The sequence below is a fragment of the Ciconia boyciana genome, chromosome 1 (genome assembly GCF_034638445.1).
Source record: "Ciconia boyciana chromosome 1, ASM3463844v1, whole genome shotgun sequence".
In the NCBI taxonomy this organism is placed as follows: domain Eukaryota; kingdom Metazoa; phylum Chordata; class Aves; order Ciconiiformes; family Ciconiidae; genus Ciconia; species Ciconia boyciana.
In genome coordinates this window covers 191,977,385-192,002,044 of record NC_132934.1, presented here as the reverse complement: position 1 = coordinate 192,002,044, position 24,660 = coordinate 191,977,385, and the positions used below count along the sequence as shown (strand labels likewise).

The following is a 24,660-nucleotide window of genomic DNA, read 5'->3' as shown; positions in this document are numbered from 1 at the left end:
TTAAACTAGGTCCAGCCAGGTGGCTACCTACACAATACAGGCATGTGGGATGACTAGCTCCTATGTATTGCAATACTTTTCTCTCTTGCAATGCTATTTACAACTAGAAGGATTTCCCTTAAGTGTTCTCAGAGATATTTGAATTCACATCTTAGCATACAGAGGGATATATTTTTTGTTATTTTCCGGTTTGTTTTTTTTACATTTTCCTGACTTAAAAGCTTTCTGTTGTACTAATGTGTTTAAAAATTGCCAAAGATCCCAATTGTTTTAATTGCTCAAATTGTCATTCTGTTTATCATCTACACAGCTAGAAAAGCCAAAGCTATGTCTCATTGCTATCACACAATGTATCTAAGTGTGGGTAAGTAAGAGCTGTAGGGAAAACAAATTGAGTAAAGAACCCCAGTTTCTTCTCTGGTTTCACTTACAGGGAAAGAAAGGCAGACTTTATTGGGAATCGACCAGTTTTTCTGGAGTTGAGGAGAATGTTGTTGTGTATAAACCCATTAGCAAGATACAGTCACCTCTAATACATCCCTGGCTTGTTTGCAGATGGGACACCAAGTCCCATTAACTCTCCCAGCTGAAAGAGAAAAATCATGCACATTCTCCTTCCTTTATTCATTGTAAATTCTCAGAAAAAAAAAATCAACCCTGCTAGCTTTTGAAAAAGCTTTAGCCAGCATAGTAAAATAATAAATTTCCAGCACTGGAGAGGTCTTATTTTTATGAAGTCACTTGGATTCCTGAATCTACATTCAAAGATCCTGACCCTGACATTACTATCAAATGAGGATACCATTAACTCTTGATGCCTGCTCAGGATACAGCTCCACAGCACCTTAAGCTGACCTAAATTGCAGTGCGGTATCACTGCCAACCAGATGTGCTTCCTCATGTTCTTCTTTGTTCAGGAAGCTAACCAGATGAAAACCGCCTAAAAGGAAAATTTTGAGGTTTTGCCAAATCAGTTCCCTGAACTGATTCTCTACTTGGTCACAAAGTGTTGGTTCTTCTGCCTGGCAGAAGACAAGACCACGTGGCCAGAACACAGGACTACCCAGGCCTGGATTTAGAGTGTTCTCAGCAGCATTATAGCACACATAGGCTCAAACCAGATTTAACCAAGTAAATATGGGTGCTAAAAGCAGTCCAGCTTCAAACAGCATGCACTTACTTCCTCAGAGAAGAAGTCCTTAGAATGAAAGGCAAGAAATGAAGTTCTAAAAGGATCAGTCTTTTATTTCACATCTACATTAATGACTTTGGCACAGAAAACAGCAATGCATTAATGAAAGCTGCAATGACAGAGAGTTGTATAAATCAAAGACATAACATCATACAAAAGTAACTGATTTTGAAGAGGGCAAGAATAAATATGTGATGACATTTAGCTACACAATTACATGCTCAGAGGTGACGATTAATTATTTCTAACTTAAGGTGTGATCTCTTAGAAGCAGGGTGATGAAAAAAGCCATGAGATCACTAATGGATTACAAAATGAGCATGATCCAATGTGATACAGTTGTGAAAGGCAGACACAGTAACATAAACACAAGAGATATAGGGAAATATTAATGCCATTGTACAAGCTGCCAGTGAATTTCTTCTCCTTGTTCGTTTTTGAATTTTTTTCAGTTTTGTCTATGTTCAAACAAGAGCAACACAAGGGTGAAAAGTGGAATTTCACAGCTGGGCACTAAGCCAGTCCTTAGGTAAGAAATTAGCAATTCCAATGTGTCCATTGCCTTTTGTAGGGAATTTCTTCTACCTTAACCCTAATGAGACCCCAATTAAAGTGAACACAACAAAGTGCTTTGTCATGACCAGTCTGGCAAGCAGTATGTGATAACAAGCACCTCAGTCTACAGTGAAAGCTGTGCTTCCTGCAGACAGCAGAGAGTGGAGAAAATATGAAAGCAGCCTGGCAAAACATTTTCTGCAATGGTAATACTGACATACCCAGAGTTGGAAACTCAGTCATCATCTGTATTAACAGATGAACAAGCATTAAAGACAAAAATTACTTTGCATTTCCATGCAACCTTATTTAGCCTTTAAAGGAAATTAGCTTGTCAAAAGTCACATAAGAACAAAACTGGAAACTGCTGGTTTTCTGCCATAAAAGTATCCATCACTATCCAACCAAAACTCCAACCTCTGGCTCCTCCATCGCATGGAAGGTGTGAACGATTTTGAGTATTAAGGGATGGGAATCGATGTGTATTTGCATCCATCTTCCCCTGCAGAACTTCAACAAGCACCTGCGGAACATTTTGGTTTGAGAGCGACACAGGGACTCGAAACCTCAGGTAACCAGACCCAACGATGAACCATCCCCACCACCCCCCCGCATTACACATATACGTTTGCACATATATACACACGTATATATAAATATACACACGCACATACACCTGCAGTTATATGTATGCACACATTTAAATCCAGCAGTCCCTTGTTGGCATTTGTTCAGAAGAAGGGGGCCTCATCTTTGTTTAACGGCCCCACACCTCCGACCCCGCCGGTCCGGTGCGAGGGGCGCAGGCCGCCATCCGCCATGTACCTCAGCCATGCCCGGCCCGGGGCACGCCGCCCGCCAAGCCCTCGGTGCCGCCCGGTGCCGCCCGGCCCAGCCCGACTCCCTCCACTTCCCCTCCGGTGCCGCCCGGACGTCACTCCACGACGCCTACGGAAACGCGGTGGTCCCAGTGCCAGGGTCCTACCTCCGCCGCGGAAGAGCCACAGCCACTGCCTCATTAGAAATCCTCACCGCCATTCTCCGGTGCACCTCGTCCACCCCTCAGCCTCTCCCCTCGCCGCGCCAGTCGGGCACCGAGACAGAACGCCCCCGCTCCCTCTCCCGTAGCAGCCGGCAAGGGCGCGTTTATTTTCCCTTTGCGGTCAGGCGCGTCGCGGGCAGCTCAGGAGGCGGAAGGGGCATCGAAGGCCCCCTCGGGCGCCGGTTGACGTGTCGGTGGGGAGCGGCGGCAGCGCTTGGGAGCATCATGTGAGTGAGCGAGTGAGCGAGCGGCCCCTCTCCCCCCCTACCCCCCCCCCAGCCCTAACTCGGTGCCTTCTCCTCGCTCTCCCCAGGTCGAAGGTCACCTTTAAAGTGACGCTCACCTCGGACCCGCGGCTGCCCTACAAAGTGTGAGTGGTGGCGTGGCGTGGCGTGGCGTGGCGGGCCGGGCCGGGCCGGGCCGGGCCGGTCCGGTCCGGTCCGGCTGCTGCTGCTGCTGCTGCGGTGTCGCTGGCTGACGCGAGGAGGCCGTAAAACCGGCGGCAGCGCAAACATATGCGCTTCTGAGCCGCGTGGCTTTTAATGGTCATCTTGACAGGGCTTTCCCAGGAGTGGAAAAGGCGTTTTTCTCCCCCCATGTGAAATGAGAGGCGGTTTTCTGTTGTTAATTCACCTGTCAGGGCTTTTCTGCTTTGTTGTACTGCCATGTGTGTCTTTTTAGGCCTTGATCTAAACCTTAAATAGTATATGCACATCTTTGGCAAGAGTATTACCATTGCTCGAGGGTAGGAAGGCTCTGCAGAGGGACCTGGACAGGCTGGATCGATGGGCCGAGGTCAATTTTATGGGGTTCAACAAGGCCAAGTGCCGGGTCCTGCACTTGTATCACAACAACCCCATGCAATGCTACAGGCTTGGGGAAGAGTGGCTGGAAAGCTGCCAGGCAGAAAAGGACCCGGGGGTGCTGGTTGACACACGGCTGAACATGAGCTGGCAGTGTGCCCAAGTGGCCAAGAAAACCAACAGCTTCCTGGCCTGTATCAGGAATAGCGTGGCCAGCAGGACTAGGGAGGTGATCGTGCCCCTGTACTCGGCACTGGTGAGGCTGCACCTCGAATCCTGTGTTCAGTTTTGGGCCCCCCACTACAAGAAAGACATTGAGGTGCTGGAGCGTGTCCAGAGAAGGGCAACAAAGCTGGTGAAGGGTCTAGAGCACAAGTCTGATGAGGAGCAGCTGAGGGAACTGGGTTTGTTTAGCCTGGAGGAGCAGAGGCTGAGGAGAGACCTTATCGCTGTCTACAACTACCTGAAAGGAGGCTGTAGTGGGGTGGGTGTCGGTCTCTTCTCCCAAATAACTAGCAATAGGACAAGAGGAAATGGCCTCAAGTTGCATCAGGAGAGGTTTACATTGGCTAGTAGGAAAAATTTCTTTACTGAAGGGGTTGTCAAGCATTGGAACAGGCTGCCCAGAGAGGTCGTGGAGTCACCATCCCTGGAGGAGTTCAAAAAACATAGATGTGGCACTTCGGGACATGGTTTAGGAGGCATGGAGGTGTTGGGTTGATGGTTGGACTAGATGATCTTAGAGATCTTTTCCAACCTTAATCCAAGCCTATGATTGGTAAAAGCGAAGTTTTAAGTAATGGTTTAATAGCAAATAAAGTTGCTTTTCAGTGTGTCTTAGCAGTCACGTATTTACTTACGTTGTAATTTCAGGTTAAGTGTGCCTGAAAGTACACCTTTCACAGCTGTCTTGAAGTTTGCCGCAGAAGAAGTAAGTAGAAAGTGATGATGTTGTTTTTTAAGTTTTTGAACATTCCTGATATCAAAAGATTTTTAATTGTAAAATACAATGGTTAATTCAGCACAAAGAATGCTCTTATTAGGTACGCATGGACAGAAGCTTTACTGGTATCAGCATGGGCCTGTGAAAACTTTCAGAATCCTAAACTTGGCAATTCTTGCACAATTTACATATCAGCAGCAGGTATTGACACACTTCCTGTTCTTCTTTGCAAGTAAATTAAACCATTTTATATCAATAATGTAAAAATTTATGACAGCAAACATAATTAAAAGATACTGCTATTGAATATTTAATATTTTAAATTGCTTATGTAGAATACCCAGAAAATTCTTTAGAATTTTTCAGGAAATTCTTAAACTCTTCTCACATTCAGTTCCAGTAATCTTTGACTTTGGAAGACATAATTTCTGATTATGGAAGGTATTAAGATTAGGCATATGGGCTAGATTCAAAAAACAAACTTAAGTGAATAAGACTTGGATAATGTGTTCTTTGGCTTCTGGGTGTTTGATCTTTCACATGGAATCCAAAACCAATAGGTGCCTAAAGTGCCTATATAATGTATATGAAGAGATGCATCCTATTTATTTCAGATTAAGTGTACAAAGATTAAAAGATGTTCATTTGGGTGTGAACGGTAAAATAAAGTGCTCAAAAGCATGATGGCTTTTTTCATCTAGTCAGCAAACAGATTCAGTTGAGAGTCTGTTCTTGCAATTTCCCTTCTGTCTTTTTAGGAAAACTTGGGAAATTTGGGTTATTGAGAATTTCATTTGTTCAAGCATTGGAATTGTAATAAAATAAATAATTAGGAAGGATAATGGACTATGTGTCTTGAGTCTCCTTACGTTGTTAGTGTTATACCACTATGTGACAGAAGTTCTTAGTGGAAACACAGCTTGTGGAGGGAGGTTGTGGATTGTATGTTTTAACTTTGCTTGAACAGAACAATATACAGAATAAGAAATGCTGTTAAAGGTATTTGCTGATTTAATTGCCTTTTTCTACTATGTTTTTTTCCCAATTATTTTTAATCTGAACTAATGCAGCTGTGTCCACACTACCCATACATAGAGACCTAGACTGATAAGTCTAATGGGCTATAGTCTGAGGGACCAGGAAAGATTGGAGTGGGACTGAGTAGTTGGAAACACCAGGAGTGAGGGGCCACTTCTGGTGGGAGGGTTCCCACCAAACCTGTTAACTTTACCTACTCGTCGAACCGCAGTGTTAGTTGGTGGTAGGGTCCTCTGTGAAATGGATTTAGAGAAGAATTAATTACTTAAATATACACATTTAGCAAACCATTCTTTTAGTTGATGTGAGTATTTTGAGCATCCATGGGAGTTTTGCTGTTTGACCTCAGACCACTCTGGATCAGTTTTATAGAGTAATTGTGGATGTGTTTTGGAGGCTCACAAGAAAGATTGAAAATGTGTGATGGATTGTAAAAGAGTCCAGTGTTGTTAATGCTCACTAGAGTAATTCCATTAAATGCCTATACAATAAATATTTTCTTTTAAGTAAAATACAAGGAACACTTTATTAATTTCCCCCCAAAACAGTGTGAAGCACTTTTGTATTAGCCTGTGTCAGTGTTAAATAGAAATTAATAATATGAACGTATGATTGATTTTTCAGAATATGGCACTGTTTTTAGTTGTCATTGCTGATGTGTTACTGAAGCTTTTTACATCTCTATGAGACTAAATGGTTTGTAAGCAGAGAGCAAAAAAGTCTGTTAGACTCTTCCCCAGCAATTAAGCTCCTTTCACCCTTTGTGAACTGGTACTGAAAAAAATGATAGAGAATTTTTTTCTTATATGAATGTTTTTTGTTCCTTGAACTGCATAGCTTAACATTTACTTAAGCTGTGTATTGTGAGTCAGACACCAGTTTCACAGTACCTTGTATGAAACATACAAGGAACAGATCAAACTGTAGCTTTGGATTTTGGATAAAGGTGTTAGCTGATCTCCAGGGGAAGTGCATTATCTCCTCAGTGATTAAAGCTCTTGATACAGAGAAGGATTTAATTTTCAGCTGCTTAGCCTTAGCAAGTTTCTACTGGGTCATTTTTCAGAGTCTTAAAGTTTGGCTGAATCATAACCAGAATTCCCCTGGAACAGTAGAACTGTAGCCATGATGTAGTATGGTCATCTTATATATCAAGTTTCAGTCACATTGCTTTGTCAAAGATTACAGTTTTCTGAATTACTTTCATTGCACAAAACAAGATGTGTTCCTTCTTTTTTTTTTTTTTCTGTGGAAATAACTGAAATATGTAACTTTTTTTTTTCTGTCATCTCTACCACATCACATAACATGTGAAAGTTCATTGTACACAATTCACAATTGGCAGAGCTGGAAGTGAAAGAAAACTGAATCATTAAATGGGGAGGTCTCAGGAAGTCTCAATCATTTGTAGCAGTCTTGGCCCTTCCCAATATATACATTTGGCAGTGATAATTTGGATAATGCAAATTTAACTCTTCCCTTACTTTTTATTTTCTCTGCTTGTCTTACAGACTATGTATAAAAAATGTAAATTGAAATGTAGAGTATTAGACACATTACTCTCTTAAGTTTTTATCTATAGTTCTTTCCACAATTGTCACAGTTTATTGTGATAGTGTTAATGTTCTCATTTACAGTTGGGTTTTTTACTTCATCTGTTAGAGGTACTTGGTACCTATCTCAGGTGTACATTTGCACAATACTTAAAAAAACCTCTCTCACATTTGTGGAATTATTACTAAAATAGTCATCCATTTCCATTAAATAAAGTTAAATTTTATTATTTCATAAGCAATTATATTTTTGAAACTATTATTTTGTTATTCTAATGTTACTCTTAATAGATTGGTGCTAAAATACTATGGTTTAATGCACTTATCTGCTATTCATTGCACAAAAAGGAGATAAGCTTATTACTGTAGAGGATTTTTGTCATCATTGTAAAAAGTGAGAAAGGGATATAATTGTTGCTATATGATTGTCATCTTTTCCTTATAGTTTGACTGTAGATACTGACAAATATATTTCCTGTCATTGGAAAAAATAAGTTTAAAGTTTTTAAAGCAAACAATCTCTTTCTTTAAAGTGTGAGTTTGGGGCTGGATGCTACTCAATTTAGTTTCAAAGCAAGCCGGGATTTATCTACTGAATACAGACCTTCTTTGCTACTTGAGTATCCATTTGACTTTGTATCACAGAAAGCTTGTATATTTTCAGCATGGGAAACATATGCTTAGCAGCCACAGGAAGGATTTTTGATTCACGTAGTGCACCAAATTATGTGTAATTATTTCCAGCAGTAGTTTCCCTTTCTGTGTTATACTTGTGATGATTATCATGTGCTGAGTATATAGCTGACTACTATTGCCATTTGGCCCAGTATTTTGGGCTAAGATAACAAAGTGTTTTATTCTCTTCTAACACAGTACAATATGAAGCAATAAGAGAATCTTAACTAGTGCTTCACTGACTGGTTGCCACACAGTTCTCATGTGCACCTAGTGTATTGGCATCAGATAGATTCTCCTACTGACAAGCAAAATGATACAAAATGAGTAGAGACGTCCATCCTCCTGTGAGTGATCCATCCCTTCATGCATTGAGAGGTGCAAGAGACAGAGAAGAAATGAGAAGAGGCAATTAGCATTCTAGAAGTTACATTTTTGGTTTTCTTTCAGATGATTTAGGATGAAAGATCCATGGTATCACTTAGTTACAATGGAAACCTGCTTGTTGAAAAATAACTTAAGCATTTTTAAACATACGTTTCCTGCTTGTTCAAGATTTTGTTGTGTTTTATTCCTTTACTTTTTGAATTGGAGATGGACTCATTCTAGGAGGCAGGACTTAATACGATTGACATTAATCCCACTGTTCAAACCTTATAAATTCATTTTCTCCTATTATGCAAAAAAAAAACCAAACCACACAAAAACCAAACCTGTTAAAAGATTTCTTCGTAGACTGGTAAGTCAAGATTCCCAAACTTGGTGAACTTGAGAATGAAGGCTTGCTTTCTTCAGCATATAATATGTAAACATTAGCTGTTATGAGATGGCATATTATTTTTTACATTATTACTGTTAAATATGTAGCTCCTATTTTATCAACTTCATTATTCAAATCTTGCTCCGAAGACAAATTGTTACTTTCCTCATGGCCTTTCTACAATGGTACTGGTATCTAACTTATCTTTTGCAGAAATTACTGTTTTCATGTCACCCTGCAAGATGAGTAGGTGACATGATTTACCTGCTATGGATAAAAAGCTAGGAGAGAATAAGCTAAAAAAAAAATTCTGCTAATTTCGTGTGTCTGGAGATAAAAAGAGCCAGTTTTCTAGTATATTAATAATTAAGTACTGTATTCAAGCATAGTTTCTGTGAGCTTTAGCTGTTGCTGTTAATATCTAGTGTTTCTGCAGATCAGACCTGGAAATCTTAAGTAGAGCAATCAGAAAATGAGGAAAGCACAACTAGTGAATGCCATTGAAAGGCATGGCTGAAGTGACTTGTTCAGCAGATGGGAGAGCTCTGCAGTTCTTCCAGGGAAGCACTCAGTGTTAGCATTCATAGTTAGCTGCCTTTTTTCTCATGCAATATAGAGAGGAGGATGAAGTACTTTGTGAGGAGGTTTCACTGATACTTCCTCATTGCTGAGACATCAGTCTTTTACCTTAGGGGTTGTTCATTTTGCTAAGTAAAGGAAGCCCAAGGTGCAACCTTTGGTCCTCAGACCAGCCAAGTAGCACTGGTTGTCTTGTGCCCACCCTACTCTTTCTATCCTGTGTGGTCCAACCACATTAGACAGTGCAGAATTTTTCTCTGTCCCTGCCTGGCTCCCTCTAGTCCTGAGAAATAATTATTTTTGGCTTCCCCATCTCAGTTGAGATCTTCTGAAATAGTTTGAAGCCTGTATGCGATGCAACCCCACCTGAGTAGGGCTTTTCATATTGTAAAACTGACCACACATGATGTGCATGTAGGTGGGGTACTGTGGAGACACATGGTGGTGATTGAGGGTACAAAGCCTGCTTAGGCTGGTGTCAGAAATCTGAGGAGGGAGCCAGATCTGATGCGCTTACTTTTGTAAGCAAATCCTGGGGTGAACACTTCTCTTGGAGCAGTGCAGTTGGAGAGGCCCCAGTAGAGCCAGGGAGAAAGCTAGGAAATTGGTCAAAATTAACCAAGATTAGCTCGAACTAATTCTTGTTTAACTCATGTTAGACATAACAGGTATGCTTCTTAGAAGTTTATTTCCATACATGTTTTAAATATTCCTTTATTTAGTATAATAAGAAATAATATTTCTTAACTTTGCAGATGCTTATCTTTTATATTTTGTCTAATGAGTAATAATAATTTGATTTAATTAGTTGTTTAGTACTGCAAATTTTGCATTCTGTATTGAGGTGTCTAATCAACTTTTGACTTTAGAACTTTATTTTGCTGTATCTATAAATCTGAGGGGAATCTTTTCTCATAATTTTTTTGTACCTGAACCAGCTAAAATTATAATTCCTTTGAATATTCCCCATATCTTTTCTGCATTAACTATGTCTTTTATATTATTTTGTCCTATTTCCTTTAGTCTTATTTCCTTTATGTCTTAATTCCTTTAGTTCAAAGTTCCTGCAGCAACAAGTGCCATTATAACGAATGGTAAGAATATAGTTTATGTATATTTTTTAAATAGTTTTTGTATTGTTGTTTCAGTGAAGGGGTATTGATAAAAGCAAAAGTGTCTTTTCTTTCACAACCTCTACAGACTGCAAACTGAATTTAGTAATATTGCAGCATTATTTAAATTGCTTCTGCATGGGATGAAGGTATTAAACCACTAATATTATTGATTTGGTTTTGTCCTAACATACAGCGTGGATTTTCTCTGCTGAAGGTTTCTTGTTAGCTCCTGTGATAATACTAGTTTTGATTATAGGAAATAGCTGCTTAAAGACCTGATGTAATAATTATATCTTGTTGGTATATTATATTTTTTGAGCTGTAAGTTTAGTGTAGTAAATTGTATTATGTCTGTTTCATCTTCCCCTCTTTTTTTTTTTTCTCTCTTTTCTGTTTTTTAATTTTTTTTTTCTAGATGGAATAGGAATAAACCCTGCACAGACAGCAGGTAAGTTGTTATTTCTGAAGCCCAGTATTAAAAACATCAGTTATTTTTCTTTTAAACTAATGCATAGCACTCGTGGTTGATTTATATTTTAAGTTTGATTTCTTAAATGGGAGAAGTATTACCCAGTAGTTGGAAACTACAGTCAGTGTAGTCTATCCACAGAACTGTTGTTCCACATTTGTTTATTTAGGTCTGTGAAAAAATGAGACACTTCCGATCCTCAGGGCTTAGCTATTTTGTGTGCAGTTTAAAAGAGCAATACTCTATTACATGTTACTGAAATAAGAAGTAATAGCTATATTTCTTCCTCACTGTACCTAGTCCAGTAGTATTTGCTATTTTAGCAGGACTTCTGATGAAATATGTTTAAAAAATAATAGTCAGTTTTAGAGCAGGAGCTCTAGGTGTTTTGGAAAGCATGTTTTCAAGAAGAGAGGATCTTCTTGCTGATAGCCCTTTTGTTCTCACCAAGGGATTCCAGGTGAGAAATCTCTGATTTCAACTGTGGAGGCTTGCTATGAGACAAGAGTTTATCTCTGTCACAGAAAGTGTAAAGCTTTTCCCATCACCTTCTGAAATACGTGGAAACATATTACAGATGTTGAATTGTACTAATAATGGTCTGTTGTCTGGAAGCAGGCTTCTGTGGACTTGTTCTTGGAATGCTATACTTCTAAGTTAATTTGGAGATTATTACAGTAATCTAATCTTGACCCATTTGAGACGAGAGTTACTGTGGAGTGGAGTATTTTAGGGAAGAAATGTTCATAATTTTCTACTATGAATATGAGCCAGTGGTGTGCCCAGGTGGCCAAGAAGGCCAGTATCATCTTGGCTTGTATCAGAAATAGTGTAGCCAACAGGACGAGGGAAGTGATTGTCCCCCTGTACTCGGCACTGGTGAGGCTGCACCTCAAATCCTGTGTTCAGTTTTGGTCCCCTCAGTACAAGAAAGACATTGAGGTGCTGGAGGGTGTCCAGAGAAGGGCAACGAAGCTGGTGAAGGGTCTAGAGCAGAAGTCTGATAAGGAATGGCTGAGGGAACTGGGGTTGTTTAGCCTGGAGAAAAGGAGGCTGAGGGGAGACCTTATCGCTCTCTACAATTACCTGAAAGGAGGTTGTAGCGAGATGGGTGTCGGTCTCTTCTCCCAAGTAACAAGTGATAGCACGAGAGGAAATGGCCTCAAGTTGCACCACGGGACGTTTAGACTGGGTATTAGGAACAATTTCTTCACCAAAAGTGTTGTCAAGCATTGGAACAGGCTGCCCAGGGAAGTGGTTGAGTCACCATTGCTGGAGGTATTTAAAAAACATGTAGGTGTGGTGCTTAGGGACTTGGTTTAGTGGTGGACTTGGCAGTGCTAGGTTAACGGTTGGACTTGATGATCTTGAAGGTCTTTTCCAACCTGAACAATTCTATGATTCTATGATACTAAGAAAAAATAAAAATGGTTTTACTGCTTGTGGAACACAGTCATCCAGTGAAAAGTGTGAATCTAATTTTACTCCTGCTTGCAAATGTGATGAACAGTTGATGGAGACTTGCTGCTTCTCTGTTTTTTTGCATGAAATCTCTGCCAGTTCTCATTCATTTGTGCCCTCTGTCTGCCAGTCGTTATTGAAGATACCACACCATTTTTTTTTTTCAGATCTAAAGAGAGAATAAGAAAGCAAGGTATTATCAGCATACTTAGCTATGTAAGATAAATAGTATAAAGTAAATCCTTGCAGAGCACATAATAGTATCTGATGGTTAGAGGAGCAATTACCATGGTTTGGGGAATTTCTTGGAGTTGTAAAAGGAACCATTTAAATGTAGTGACCCATTTCTGAGGTCTGCGATTGCATCAACAACATTTGAAAATGAAGATCAAGTGAGCATTTGGCTTTCTGCTCCACTGGAGGTTTCTGTCCTTCCCGGGCTTGCCTTAGGACACTTGGATTAGGGTTTGACAGGTGTACTGCCTCAGGCAGACTCCTCAGCTGATGCTGTCTTCATCATGATCCCATGACCAAGTGTATTAAAACAGATAATAAAAGTAATAATTTAGTTTAGCTACTACATCATCACCCACATGTAAAGCCACGTTTTCACATGACCACTCAAGAATACTTAGGCAAAACAAGTAAAGTCAGTCACTTAAGGTATACTTACACTGTTTCTCTTCCTCAAAAGTATACTTTCATTTTGTATTATGTAGCTCAAATTAGTTGTAGCTTAATCCTGTAAAGTAAATGTATTTAGGACTAATTGACTCCTGAATGAAAACATCCATATGGTAGTTCATCATGCTTGCAGCTATGCGTACCTGCTTTACTACTATTCAGTAGTGGTATAAGACAGCATCTGATAATCAAGGATCGGGTAAATCAAAAGCATCTAGATGCATAATGTTTTCATCACAGTCTTAATCTTATCTGCAAATGTAAGATTAGGCACATGGATTGCACATGGATTTTTTTTTTTAACATACCATTGCCCTGACAGTGCTGTGTGATGTTGCCCTTAAACTGGAAAAAAATAAAAAAACAACCCTCCCCCCCCCCCCAAAAAAAAAAAAAAGACCTACACCAAACCCAAGACCCAGAGCAAAATCCTTCCTCAGCTTACAAGTAAACATATATAATTTAGATACAACCTTATGTTCAGCCTTATTAACTGATATCTCAGAAACTTGGTAGGGTAAAATACAGGGTTTTTTCCTTCCTTTTTTTTGGCATGTATTGAAGTTCCTGTAGATTGAACAGTTACTTTAGTCTTCAAAAACTTCCCAAAATAAGATGATTTAGGAATAAAATCTTAGTAATCCTTGGATTTCAGAGGTTTTATACTGTTCCACTATTTCCTCACCTTTCTGAATAAAAGTACTCCTCAGTATGACTCTCTCTCATTCTCCCTACATGATTCCATGGAGGAGGAGAAATGAAAGCTGAAAAGCTAGACTTAGCACTTAATACCTGTATTGATTTCAATTTTAAATCCTCGATAGTTCAGGGAATAGTATGCCATAACTTTAATAAAACCACTGTGATATTAATGATGGAAACAGACTGAGAGGTGGGGTGAACTGCTGTCTGTATGAGATGCAGCTGTGGCCTGTTTTCAAATTTTAGTTTTATGATGGCCATTGCAATACGGATACTTTTCATCTAGATTTGTAAGCTTAGTTCTCTGGTTTGCTGGTGTGACAGATTTGCGTTCAGTGGGTTTTATAGATCTCTTCAGTATGTAGTCTTGGCAGATCTCAAAAACGAGAACGTCTTCTGACATTTGTCAAACGTTCTTTTGAACTCATTTTCTAATATTTGTTATGTTGAATAAGTAGAATGGTTTCATTTCTGTTCCAAGTGCTGGAAAAGTGAAGTTTGAAAAAGGGTAGCTTTGTTCCAATATGCTAATAACATGAAAAAATGTTAAATACCTTAATCTTTTTTATGAGAGCACCCTACCTCCATGAAATGGGGTGCTTGGGAGAGAAATACAGTTATTCTGTTTCTACAAGTCAACACAAAGATGGATAAGAATAGGTAGATATTATTAAAACCTGATATTGTAGAATTGCATATAGTCTGTTTCATGCAGTAGCAGTTTGAAGTTAAAAAAAAAAAAGTTCAATGTAGTAATTAAATAATGCATCACTTTTAGCAATGTGGTTTCATTTTCAAATGTTACATTTAATAGAAAATAGCAACCTGAATGACAATCCTGAATACACACAGAAAATATTCTAGACGTCTAAGTATTAGAAACTTCTGATTTTCATACTACGTCCTCTTGAAAAGACTATCATGATTAAGACTATACAGTAATAAATATGAAGTTCAAGATTTTTAAATGAGACTGACTTATGCTTGGATATGTGGATAGCTTTCCTAAAAGAAAAGTACAATTGAGGTTCTGAAGTTAGACAGATAAATACTGAACCAAGGAGAGAATTAAAAATGAGTATATGCATGAATGACCTCAAGATAAAATAATAACTATGGAGAAGTAAAACTTCATTTTCTGGTCTTGAAATTATGATGGCATATAAGTGAAATCAGACATTCAAGTATGGGACTGCAAAGTTTGAAAGATGATAGCTTGCAAGTCTTATTAGATGACTTTGGGTCTGGTATTTTTGTTTAAAAATAAGAGCTCTTTGGAGGTAGTAAGAGCGATAAGATGAAGTTCCATGGAAACATAAAAAATAGATTTCTGGTATATTAGAGGAATTACTACAGAGATGTTAAACACTGACCTAACATTATTATCCCTTAAATGTCTATGCTTGTTTAGGTAACATTTTATTTGGTTGGTTGGTAACACATTCTATTTTGTTTGTTTGTTTAGGAAATGTATTTCTAAAGCATGGTTCAGATCTACGGATTATTCCCAGAGATCGAGTTGGGAGTTCTTAACGTCTGCTGAAAGCTTTGGAATAAATGACATTGCCATGCAGCAAAGGTCTATTTATTTTGGAACTACAAAATGCAACTAATGAATTGGCCTTTTTTAAAGCTAGCAAAAATTACTTCCCAGGATTTTTTTTTTTTAAACAAAGATAAGGTTTCATTTTCTTGTTAAAATATATTAACTTGTGCACTGATTCTTCCTTGACTAGTAGAAGAATGGGCTGATTCCATGTTATGTTCCTGAAAGAAAGATGGATTTCTCTATAGGTGTTACTGACACCACCAGGGTAAACACACAGCCACCATCAATAGGTATTTAAAATATTGGGTATTGTTGAGCCTACTTTGTGGAAAGGGGAACTGCATTATGATTTCACTACAAAGAAATGTTCCTACTGAGTGCTAGAACTTTTTCTTTTTTTTTCCCTCTATTTTTTTTCTAAACTTAACTTCCGTGTTTAGAGGAACAGTTTTCAAATGTTCAAGTATTAAGCTCAAATAGAAGAGAAATTTCAGGGGTTTATTACTCAAATAAGTAAATAACTGCCAAATGTTCCAAAGTAATTGTAAGATTTAATTGCTGCAAATATTTTAGATAAAGGAGAAAACAGGTTTCTATGTGTTGAAACTTCATCTGACGTATTGTGAAGTTAAATTAAATGCAGTTTCAGAGAATTTATGAGACCTAATCTCCTCACATGAAGTGCCATCAGCTGAGAAGGATTGTAATGTAATTTGGGAATGTGTAGGTACCGATCAAATATGTCATTCCTTTTTCAGTAAAATAATATTGGTTCTTTCTAAAAGTCTTGTTTTGTTACTGTGTGTTACATGGGAAGCAGCTTAGAATTCACTGAAATGTTTGTGTTCAGATTATATGCTTCTTGTTTATAAATTGCTGGGGTAAACTATCAGTTGTGTATTTTAATTAGAGAAATTGTTGCTTTTCTTGAACTGGTAATCTACTTTGTGATTTAATATATCTGGCAAAATCTTACCCTATTGCATTTTTCTGTCCTATTGAGTTTAACAGAAAGAACAATGGGCAATGTAGTGCTTGGCTAAATGAGTATTGTCACAAATACAACAGTCCTGTGCAATAATTGTGCTCTAGAAAGATGTTCAGATAATGTGTCAGAAAGTGCAGAAGTACAAAATGCCCTTCTGAGTGGGTGTAAATTGAGTATATAGAGGAAAACTCTTTTGAAACTGATATTTGACTATAAACATTTTCCAACTCTAAGATGAATTGTAAAATTCTGGATTTTCCTTTATTTTAATAAACAATTATATGAAAAAAGTGCAAACTTTGTTTCTCTCATATTCTTAATTAGATTTTTACAATAATTAAAACTCTGCCCTTTAACCTTCTAATCAACATGCTTTGAGATTTCATTTCAAGCCAAAAGATTCTTACTATGCAGAGTTCTACAGAACACTGCCCTTAAAGGGCAGAGTGCAGAGTTTCTATTAATCTAATGCCACAATTTAATTAGGATGAGCCAAATTAATTGCTTGTAATTTTTGTCTGCACATTTCTTGACTGAATACCTGAAAAACCACCTGATACTGGAATATAACAAACAACAACCTTTTTTTTTATCCACTGTCTAAAGGTGCAATATAGTTTTCAAAAGGCCATCATGGTTAAATGCATTTTGAAACTAAGATGCTTTGATGTTTATGTAAAGGAGGGTTATGTAAAAATAATTTCAGATGGGGGCTAACATTTCGTACACTGTTAGGTAATAACACAGATAGCATAAAGTATTTGTTTGACATACTGCATTGCAAGTAGTTTATGTAACGTGCAAAGGATCTGTTCATTTGGAACAATAACTGGTCTTTAAGTACTTTCCATATTCATTACACCTTTGTCTCAATATGGTTTCTAAAATCGGAACATAACTTTTCTGTTTGGTAAAGAGGCTTGATTTCAGTGGTAAAATGTACTTAGCAGATGTTTGCAAGTTGATTTGAGGTTTACAAGTTCATTGTGTTATGTCCAAGTCATGTTTGACATGGTTGTATAGGGAAAACTCAAGTTTAGAATCAGACTCCCTAGGGCCTCGGAGTCGTCATAAGATTGTGAAAAGAGTGCTGTACTCTCAGACTGGTACCGGTTTGTCTAACCATACTTTAAGGCATACTTTGGAAATCAACTCTACCTGGAGTTTGTATTGTCATTGGCTCTGGTTATAACTTGACTGATGTTAAATGGAAGACTTCCATTGTTTGTGATTAACTTTGTCTCGCCTTTGCTGAAGTCAATTTAAAGGGTCTTTTTTTCTGTATTTTACGTTTGTAAAAGGATGGCTGGTTTATATTACAAAGATACTCTGTGAAGAGAAATTCTGGCAGCATTGTAAAGTGTTGATGTGAGAAGTCCCACCGAAACTTTTAAAGAACTGTAATCATTCTTTTGGTTTATACAATATTATAGAAGTCTTACTTTTCTCAAAAATTTTTCAGGGAGGGAAGCACAATGATTTGATGAAGTATAGAAGAACTGGAGGACTTAGGAAATGGCCCTGATAATAGTTCTTTCAGTGCTATGGCTTTCTTCCTTGTGTTCCCAAGCCACAGAATCCAACTTTATTCTGTGTTTGAGATTAAAAGACCATTTTCCTCTCTTGTTGCTACTAAATAATAACTGTAAAAATTGTTGACAGCAGGTCTCAAAAGTTAAGAATTTTTATTCTTTGTGTTTAGGTTGATGGTGAAAACCTAGCTCCTGCTGCTTCTCCAGTGACACAATGAGCAGTCGGAGTGAGAGAAGGAGCTGTGCCAATACAACTGCAGAATGTTAGTGGATTCTGAAGGTGCTGGGGGCACAGCAGTCCTTTGTATGGCAGCATGCGGGTGGCCATCAAATGGAGAACTTCAGTAGGGCAGTGGAAAAAACTAAATCCTGTAGTCATCCTAGTAGCGCTTTGGAGACTGTGTTTCAGTGATTCTGGTAGGAGCGCTAAGCTCCAGCTGGGTGAAATTCAGTCCATGTGCAATACATGGTGTTCAGATTTAAATACAGTATACCCAACTATACATCGCAGTAGTGAATTTCAGCAACTGTTCCTCCTGATGGAAGGTAAATACTGGGCACTATTCACAAAGGCTGGCATGATCTTTTTGAGACTAATCTCTGCAGGCTGTTTCTGAAGTTAGTGGAAGTGAGGGTCCTCCAGAGAGAGATTGAGAGTAGCTAAATGAATCTTCAGTTCTGAATCGCCCTCTGGAGGAGCCTTTCTCTGTACTGACTAGAGAAAGCATTGAGGCATTAGCCTGCAGGGGCTAATGTTAGCCTTTGTGAATACCTTCCCCAACAGGCACTTCCCTTTCCTGTCAATATTATATGTTATAGCATTGTACTACATACTCACTATTGTTTGATCTCAATGTTTAGCACATGATACAAAGCTCCTAGGGACTTGTTCAAAACCAAAATTACAAGAACTTGTTTGCATGAAAACAAACCTGCTTTTTTATGTGCTGTAATTACTTGAATGCATCTTTTTTTTCTTTTTTTTTTTTTTTCTTTTTACAGCAGGTTCAGCAAGCCTTGGTGGGAGTGTGGGGAAGGCTTGTTGTTCTTTACAGAAAGCTTTGTCAGGTTAAAATTAGTTCTAATGCCAGGTGCCCACCAAAGCTGCTCTATCACTCCCCTTCCTCAGCTGGACAGGGGAGAGAAAAATACAACAAAATGCTCCTGGGTCGAGATAAGGACAGGGAGATCACTCAGCAGTTACCGTCACAGGCAAAAGAGACTCGACTTGGGGAAATTAATTTAATTTATTGCCAATCAAATTGGAGTACGGTAATGAGAAATAAAACCAAACCCTAAAACACCTTCACCTCACCCCTCCCTTCTTCCCAGGCTCAACTTCACTCCTGATTTTCTGCTCCAGTGCCTGGAGCACCTCCTCCCCCTCCTTCACTGACCTTGGTGTCTGCAGAGTTGTTTCTTTCACATATTCTCACTCCTCTCTCCGGCTGCTGTTTCCCGCAGTTTTCTTCCCCCTTCTTAAATATGTTATCCCAGAGGCACTACCACCGTCACTGATGGACTCAGCCTTGGCCAGCGGCAGGTCTGTCTTGGAGCCAGCTGGCATTGGCTCTATCGGACATAGGGGGAGCTTCTAGCAGTTCTCACAGAAGCCAGCCCTGTAGCCTTCCCACTAGCAAAACCTTGCCATGCAAACCCAATACATGTCTACAAACAAAGAAGAAAATGTGTGTACTGAAGAAGAAAACAAAAGATTCTACTACTTCATTTTTTCAGAGTATAGAATTGGTCTGCTTTATTTTCCTGAAGAGGTTAAATGTTCCTGGAAAGCAGATTTTAAAGGGTTTGGAATGCATACAAATAGCCACTAATAGAAAGAACAGGTGCAGGTGTTCCTGTTTATTACTATGAAGAAAATCCTGAGGCTATGAGTGGGAACTGTCAATGCCTTTTCACTGATGAGAAATACCAGATGTTGCGTGTGAGAACTATACCAACCTTAGAGGCTTTTGATTATTTTAATGGAGAAAATCATGGATTGATTTTGAACAATAGATCAAGTTTGTCCTATAATCAAGTTCTATTTATAGAACTTGAGAGTAATCTTTGTGTAGTGGGAGAGGGAAGATTGCTATCCACAATCCCTTTCACTGCTTATGAGACTTGACAAGAAATAAGTCTGGGACAGTCTGGGCATTGAAAAAGGTTCAGGATTTGTCCCTATGTAATTCTACCTCAAAGGTGAAGTGCCAGCTGAAAAGTGCAACGTCTTTATCTTCAGCAGACTTGGCTGTGATAAAGATTCATTGCTGTCTGATTAAAAGTTTTTCAAAAAAAGAAAAAGTGGAGGATATGCTTTGTCTTACCTATTGTGGTAGATGGTCATTTTGCAATTCCAGGCTCACACTGTATGTCTTCTCATAGCAAAAGCCACAAGACTTTAGATGATATGGGCTATTCTGTTTTCTATCATAAACATCTTAGAAATTCAACTAAAGAGCTATGGGCTATTTATAAGACAGTAAACATGATGAAATATATATCTGAAGCATATCATCCACATCTAGTGAACATTCTTGCTATGGACAATCAGAAATAGCTTGGTATTAGTACTGATTCATGCTCCTGATGCCTTGTAAGCATCAGGCATTACTTTGAACTGCTTTTCATATCTGTTTTTTCTGAGGTAGTTCATAATACTTTAGATTGCATGCTAGCTTTGCCGAAGTGCTGTTAGTTTTTACTGTGGGCCAAACTTACTGGTATGACTTTTGTAGAGTATAGAAATAGAAACGCTTCTTCCGCACCAAGCTGGGTTTATGCAGACCTGAAACATCCACGCCTGTGTAATTAACTGACTTGTGCAGCTCTCTAATTCCTTCTCTGAGGAAGCAGGACCTTGTTACCTTGCTAGTTGACCAGAATAAGTGAGCTGCAGTGGAGGATAGAGTGGTAAGGTGTGGCTGATGAATGCCAGTAATAATGGCAGCCTCCTTTAAATATGGAGAAACTACAAAACTACAAAGGAGAATGATTCCATACACATATGGAGTCTTTGTGATTCTCTCTGGGCAACAAAGTTGTTGTCCTCCTGCCTTTTGTTCAAGGCAGAGCTAAAGTCAAGTCTGATCTTAATGGCCCTGTCATGCATCTCACTCTTACACAAGTTATTTTGGAAATAATAAGGAGAAAATTGGATCTTCGTCTTAATACTGTAGGTGAGCCCAGGCAGACAGACTCCTAGGAGGTAGGGGGAATGCCCTGACTCCAAACTGGCAGCACCGGAGTGAGGTCTTCATGGTTAGCAGAGTTTTGGAGGGCTTACGGTACAGAAGAAGGGCATTGACAAACTGGAGCAAATCCAGTACAGGACTACCAGGATAGTTAGGGAACTGAAGCACATAATGTAGGAGGAGAGAGTGACGGAGCTGGCTTTATTCAGCCTGAAGCAGAGAAAGGTAAGGGGGAATCTTTCAAACATCTAAGGGATGGTTGTATAGAAGATGGAGACAAAATTGAGTTAGAGGTAGACAGTGAAAGCAGTGGACATAGACTGCAGCATGGAAATTGCTGATTAGGAAAGAAGTATTCATAGAGTGCTTGGACACTGGAACTGGTTGCTGAGAGAGGCTGTGGAGTCTCCATCTTTGGTGACAGAAGACGATTGGACAAGGCCCTGAGAACTGATGTAACTGAAGCTGGCCCAGGTCTGAGCGGGGCTTGAACCAGATAAACTGCAGAGGTCCTTTCCAACCTAAGCTAGTCCCTGGCCATTTCTTCCCTTGACACCTCTCCCAACTTTTTCTTGATAGAGGAGGAGCTACATCTTGCTTTACCTTAGGTATCTGCCCAGATAATGGAGACATGGTAGAGCCACAGCTTTTCCTACTTGACCACTTTTTGCTCTCCACACACCTGTACTTTCTCAGAATACCTAAAAGGATTACAGTCTTTGACCTCCTGCTGGAGTGGCAGTAAAAATTTGACCAGAGGGAACAGTCAAAATCTTAGTATCCTCTACTGTTGTGTAGAAGTCATGATGCTATGACAGTTGCATGAGAAGTTTGGAGTCTGATAGATGACATATAAATGCATGTTTATTCATTATGATGTTAATATCAGCCATTTTGTAAATTACATTGTTATGTTTAAATTGAAAACAAAAAGACAACGTTGGATGTAGCTAATCAGCTAATGTTTATTGCAATAGCTTTCTAAACCACATTTTCCTCATGTGGGTGGGGGAGGGAATGTAAATAGCATTATTGTAATAAAATGCTGTCAGGATCCATGTTGCTTGAAAAATTAACATCTTTCAATTCATTTTTACACTGACATTTCCAGTTAGCAGTAGTGATTTAGCAGTAGAGACCCATTAACTTGTGACAGGTTCTGTTCTATTGCTATGGGCTCTTGAGTAGGACACAAATAATACTGGCTAACAGTAACAGCAGCTAGGAATCTTTGCCCCCAGCATGAACAGTGAAAGATCATACAAGCACTCAATGTCAATAAGCACCACCCATGCAGAACAGATTATTAGTACATGAACAAGGGCACAGCACGTCTTGCCAACTGTACAGTAGTTGATGTTATCCATTGTGGGTGACAATGAAATCAAAATGGTCCAATTATTTATGTCAGATTCATTTAATTCCCACTTCTTGACTAATACTGCTCCCAATGGATACGTCTGTAGCACAAAGTAAGAGTGGCCTGAGTGAGCTCAGGTACTGATTATTCTTATTTCATGGCTCTGTTTTGGACAAGTCCAACTCTCTCCAAGACAGACCTGTTCCAGAGAGGGATTGCAGGACAGTCAGTGCCATGTGGCCTCAGGTCCAGGAATCTGTTGTTTAAAAGCTGGTCTGAAGTTTACCCATTTCATTTTTATTTGTAATCTTGTGGCCATAGAAACGTAGGATTGAGATCTTAATTGCTTTTCAACCTTTAGGGTCAGGGATTGCTGCAGATTTATGCACCATATCTAAACATCTGCAAATGCCAGAGGAAAGTAATTTTAACCATGTGCTTTTGTGAATTAGCCTGTGACTTTTAAATTTCTTCTGTCCTACTGGAATGCCAGAGGAACTTATAATGCCAGAAAAACTTGCAGCCACAGAAAAAGTTTATGGGAGGTTAAAAAAAAATCTCTGGACTGTCTTAAAAATGAGAGCACTTGAGTGTTGTAGGGACTGATGAGACCTGACATCCCATTTCTTTGTTGCAGTTCTCACTAAACTTTCATTGCTGACCACCGCTGTGTGGTTATTCCATTGCCCTGATTCCAAACTCTTCCAAATATGAACTGAAGAGGCGATTGGTCTCCAGGCATCTCTAAAGAAACACTCTTTACTTCTTTCAGTTCTGACCATTCAGGACAGTCATCTGTCTGATATCAGTGATGCTTCCATAGGAGACAACATGTCTTTTGTCATCAAAGTAGTGTAGACTATCTTATCTCTAAATTATTAAAGTAATGCAGTTTACACTGGGAAGCCCTCACAGCTAAGGAAACATAGCAAATACATTTTATGGTTGGACTCAATGATCTTAAAGGTCTTTTCCAACCTAAATGTTTCTGTGATTCTATTCTATGATTCTACATAAAGCATCTCAGGCCCTACTCTAAAAACAGTTAAAGTTATCAGTTACTTTTAGCTCTCTGAAATAAAATGAGAAGAAAACCTGTAACTTTACCACTTTATACAGAAAGTGAGAGCTATCAAAGTAAAGTATGCATTCATTTTTTCATATTGTGCCTTAAATGCAAATTTTATTTTCAGTTTGAACAGTGAGATCACCTGGAAAACAAAGGTTTATTAAATTGCTGCTGTGATATGCTTGCATTGCTTGATGGCCTCAAATTAGAATGGCAAGGAAAGGCTGTAACAGCTTCCAGTGTTCATCACAAAATCAAGGTGTTTGTAAAGATGTTTTAACTCAGGGTTTGTGTAGTTACTGGAAATTATTTTAATGAAACCCTTGGCAGCTTTTGTCTGAAGATTTGACATCTGATGATGCTAAATGCAAAATAAATTCCTGCTTATTAGTGCTCAAATACTAGTTTTAGTAATGCTTCCCTGATATGAGCAAGGTATATCACTGCATAGTAAATCTTCTGCATTGTACTGCAATTCATGTTCCAGTGTAAAAGCTAAATGAAGACAAATAATTACTTCCATTATCCAATGATGGTGGATTGAAACATCAATTCTCTCCAAAAAAGAAAGAACAACAACTGTGAGGTGACAAATAAGTAGTTACGGTATCAACAATATGTATGATTATCTACCTAAGTTCATGGGAACTTTTGGTATTAAAAAATGAAATATTGTTATAAGCTGGATAGGGAAGATCTGCAACTGAAATGCACTGACTTTACTTCATTTTGGTTGCCAAAACCAGTGTCAGCACCGTTCTATTTGATTTAATGCATGACTGTAAGTACAAAGCATTATAACTTTTTTAATACAATAATTCTCCAACTATTTTTGTTGTCAACAGACTTGCATGAATTACATGCAATCAACATATGTGGAATTTCCAAAGGGATCTACAGCTGCTCTGGAAAACTGTTAGGGGTCTAAAATTGAAAAAGGCTGAAGACAATTGATGTGGTTTAACTATTGGTCCGGCAAGAATAAGGCAAGAATAAGCCTTAACTGTACTAGAAAGCATGTTCTTTTAAAGCACTGGTAAAAAAGATACTGCAGTCTCTGGTGGTTTTCTAGTCCAGTGGTTTACTACACTTATATTTAGAAAGTTTTTCCCAAACTCCATTTTAATTTGTGAAAATTAAGCCTGCTTATTCTTCCTCTTTTCCTGGTGTATATTGTTGTGGTTTAACCCCAATCGGCAGCTAAGCACCACACAGCTGCTTGCTCACCCTCCCCCCTCCCAGTGCGATGGGGGAGAGAATCTGAAAAGCACAAGTAAGAAAGCTCATGGGCTGAGTTAAGAACAGTTTAATAATTGAATAATAATAATAATAAATTGTACTGAAAAGGAAAATAATGAGAGAGAGAGAGAGAGAGGAACAAAACCCAGGGGAAAAAA

General features: G+C 38.8%; 1 protein-coding gene across 3 annotated transcripts in view; it reads left to right on the top strand.

Moving 5' to 3' along the window:
• Positions 1-2,902: 2,902 nt before the first annotated feature.
• UFM1 (ubiquitin fold modifier 1) overlaps positions 2,903-24,660 on the top strand; it is a 72,496-nt gene continuing 50,738 nt past the window's right edge. Inside the window, exons 1-6 of one of the 3 annotated variants that reach the window (XM_072850318.1) lie at positions 2,903-3,016; positions 3,103-3,159; positions 4,466-4,523; positions 10,195-10,234; positions 10,671-10,703; positions 15,037-15,422. In XM_072850318.1, coding sequence (XP_072706419.1) covers positions 3,015-3,016; positions 3,103-3,159; positions 4,466-4,523; positions 10,195-10,234; positions 10,671-10,703; positions 15,037-15,104 — 258 coding nt within the window. In that variant the 5' untranslated portion in view covers positions 2,903-3,014 and the 3' untranslated portion in view covers positions 15,105-15,422. Of the gene's footprint in view, positions 3,017-3,102; positions 3,160-4,465; positions 4,524-10,194; positions 10,235-10,670; positions 10,704-12,352; positions 12,385-15,036; positions 15,423-24,660 lie in introns of those variants that run through there. The other 2 variants (XM_072850320.1, XM_072850319.1) reach the window with 2 other exon arrangements.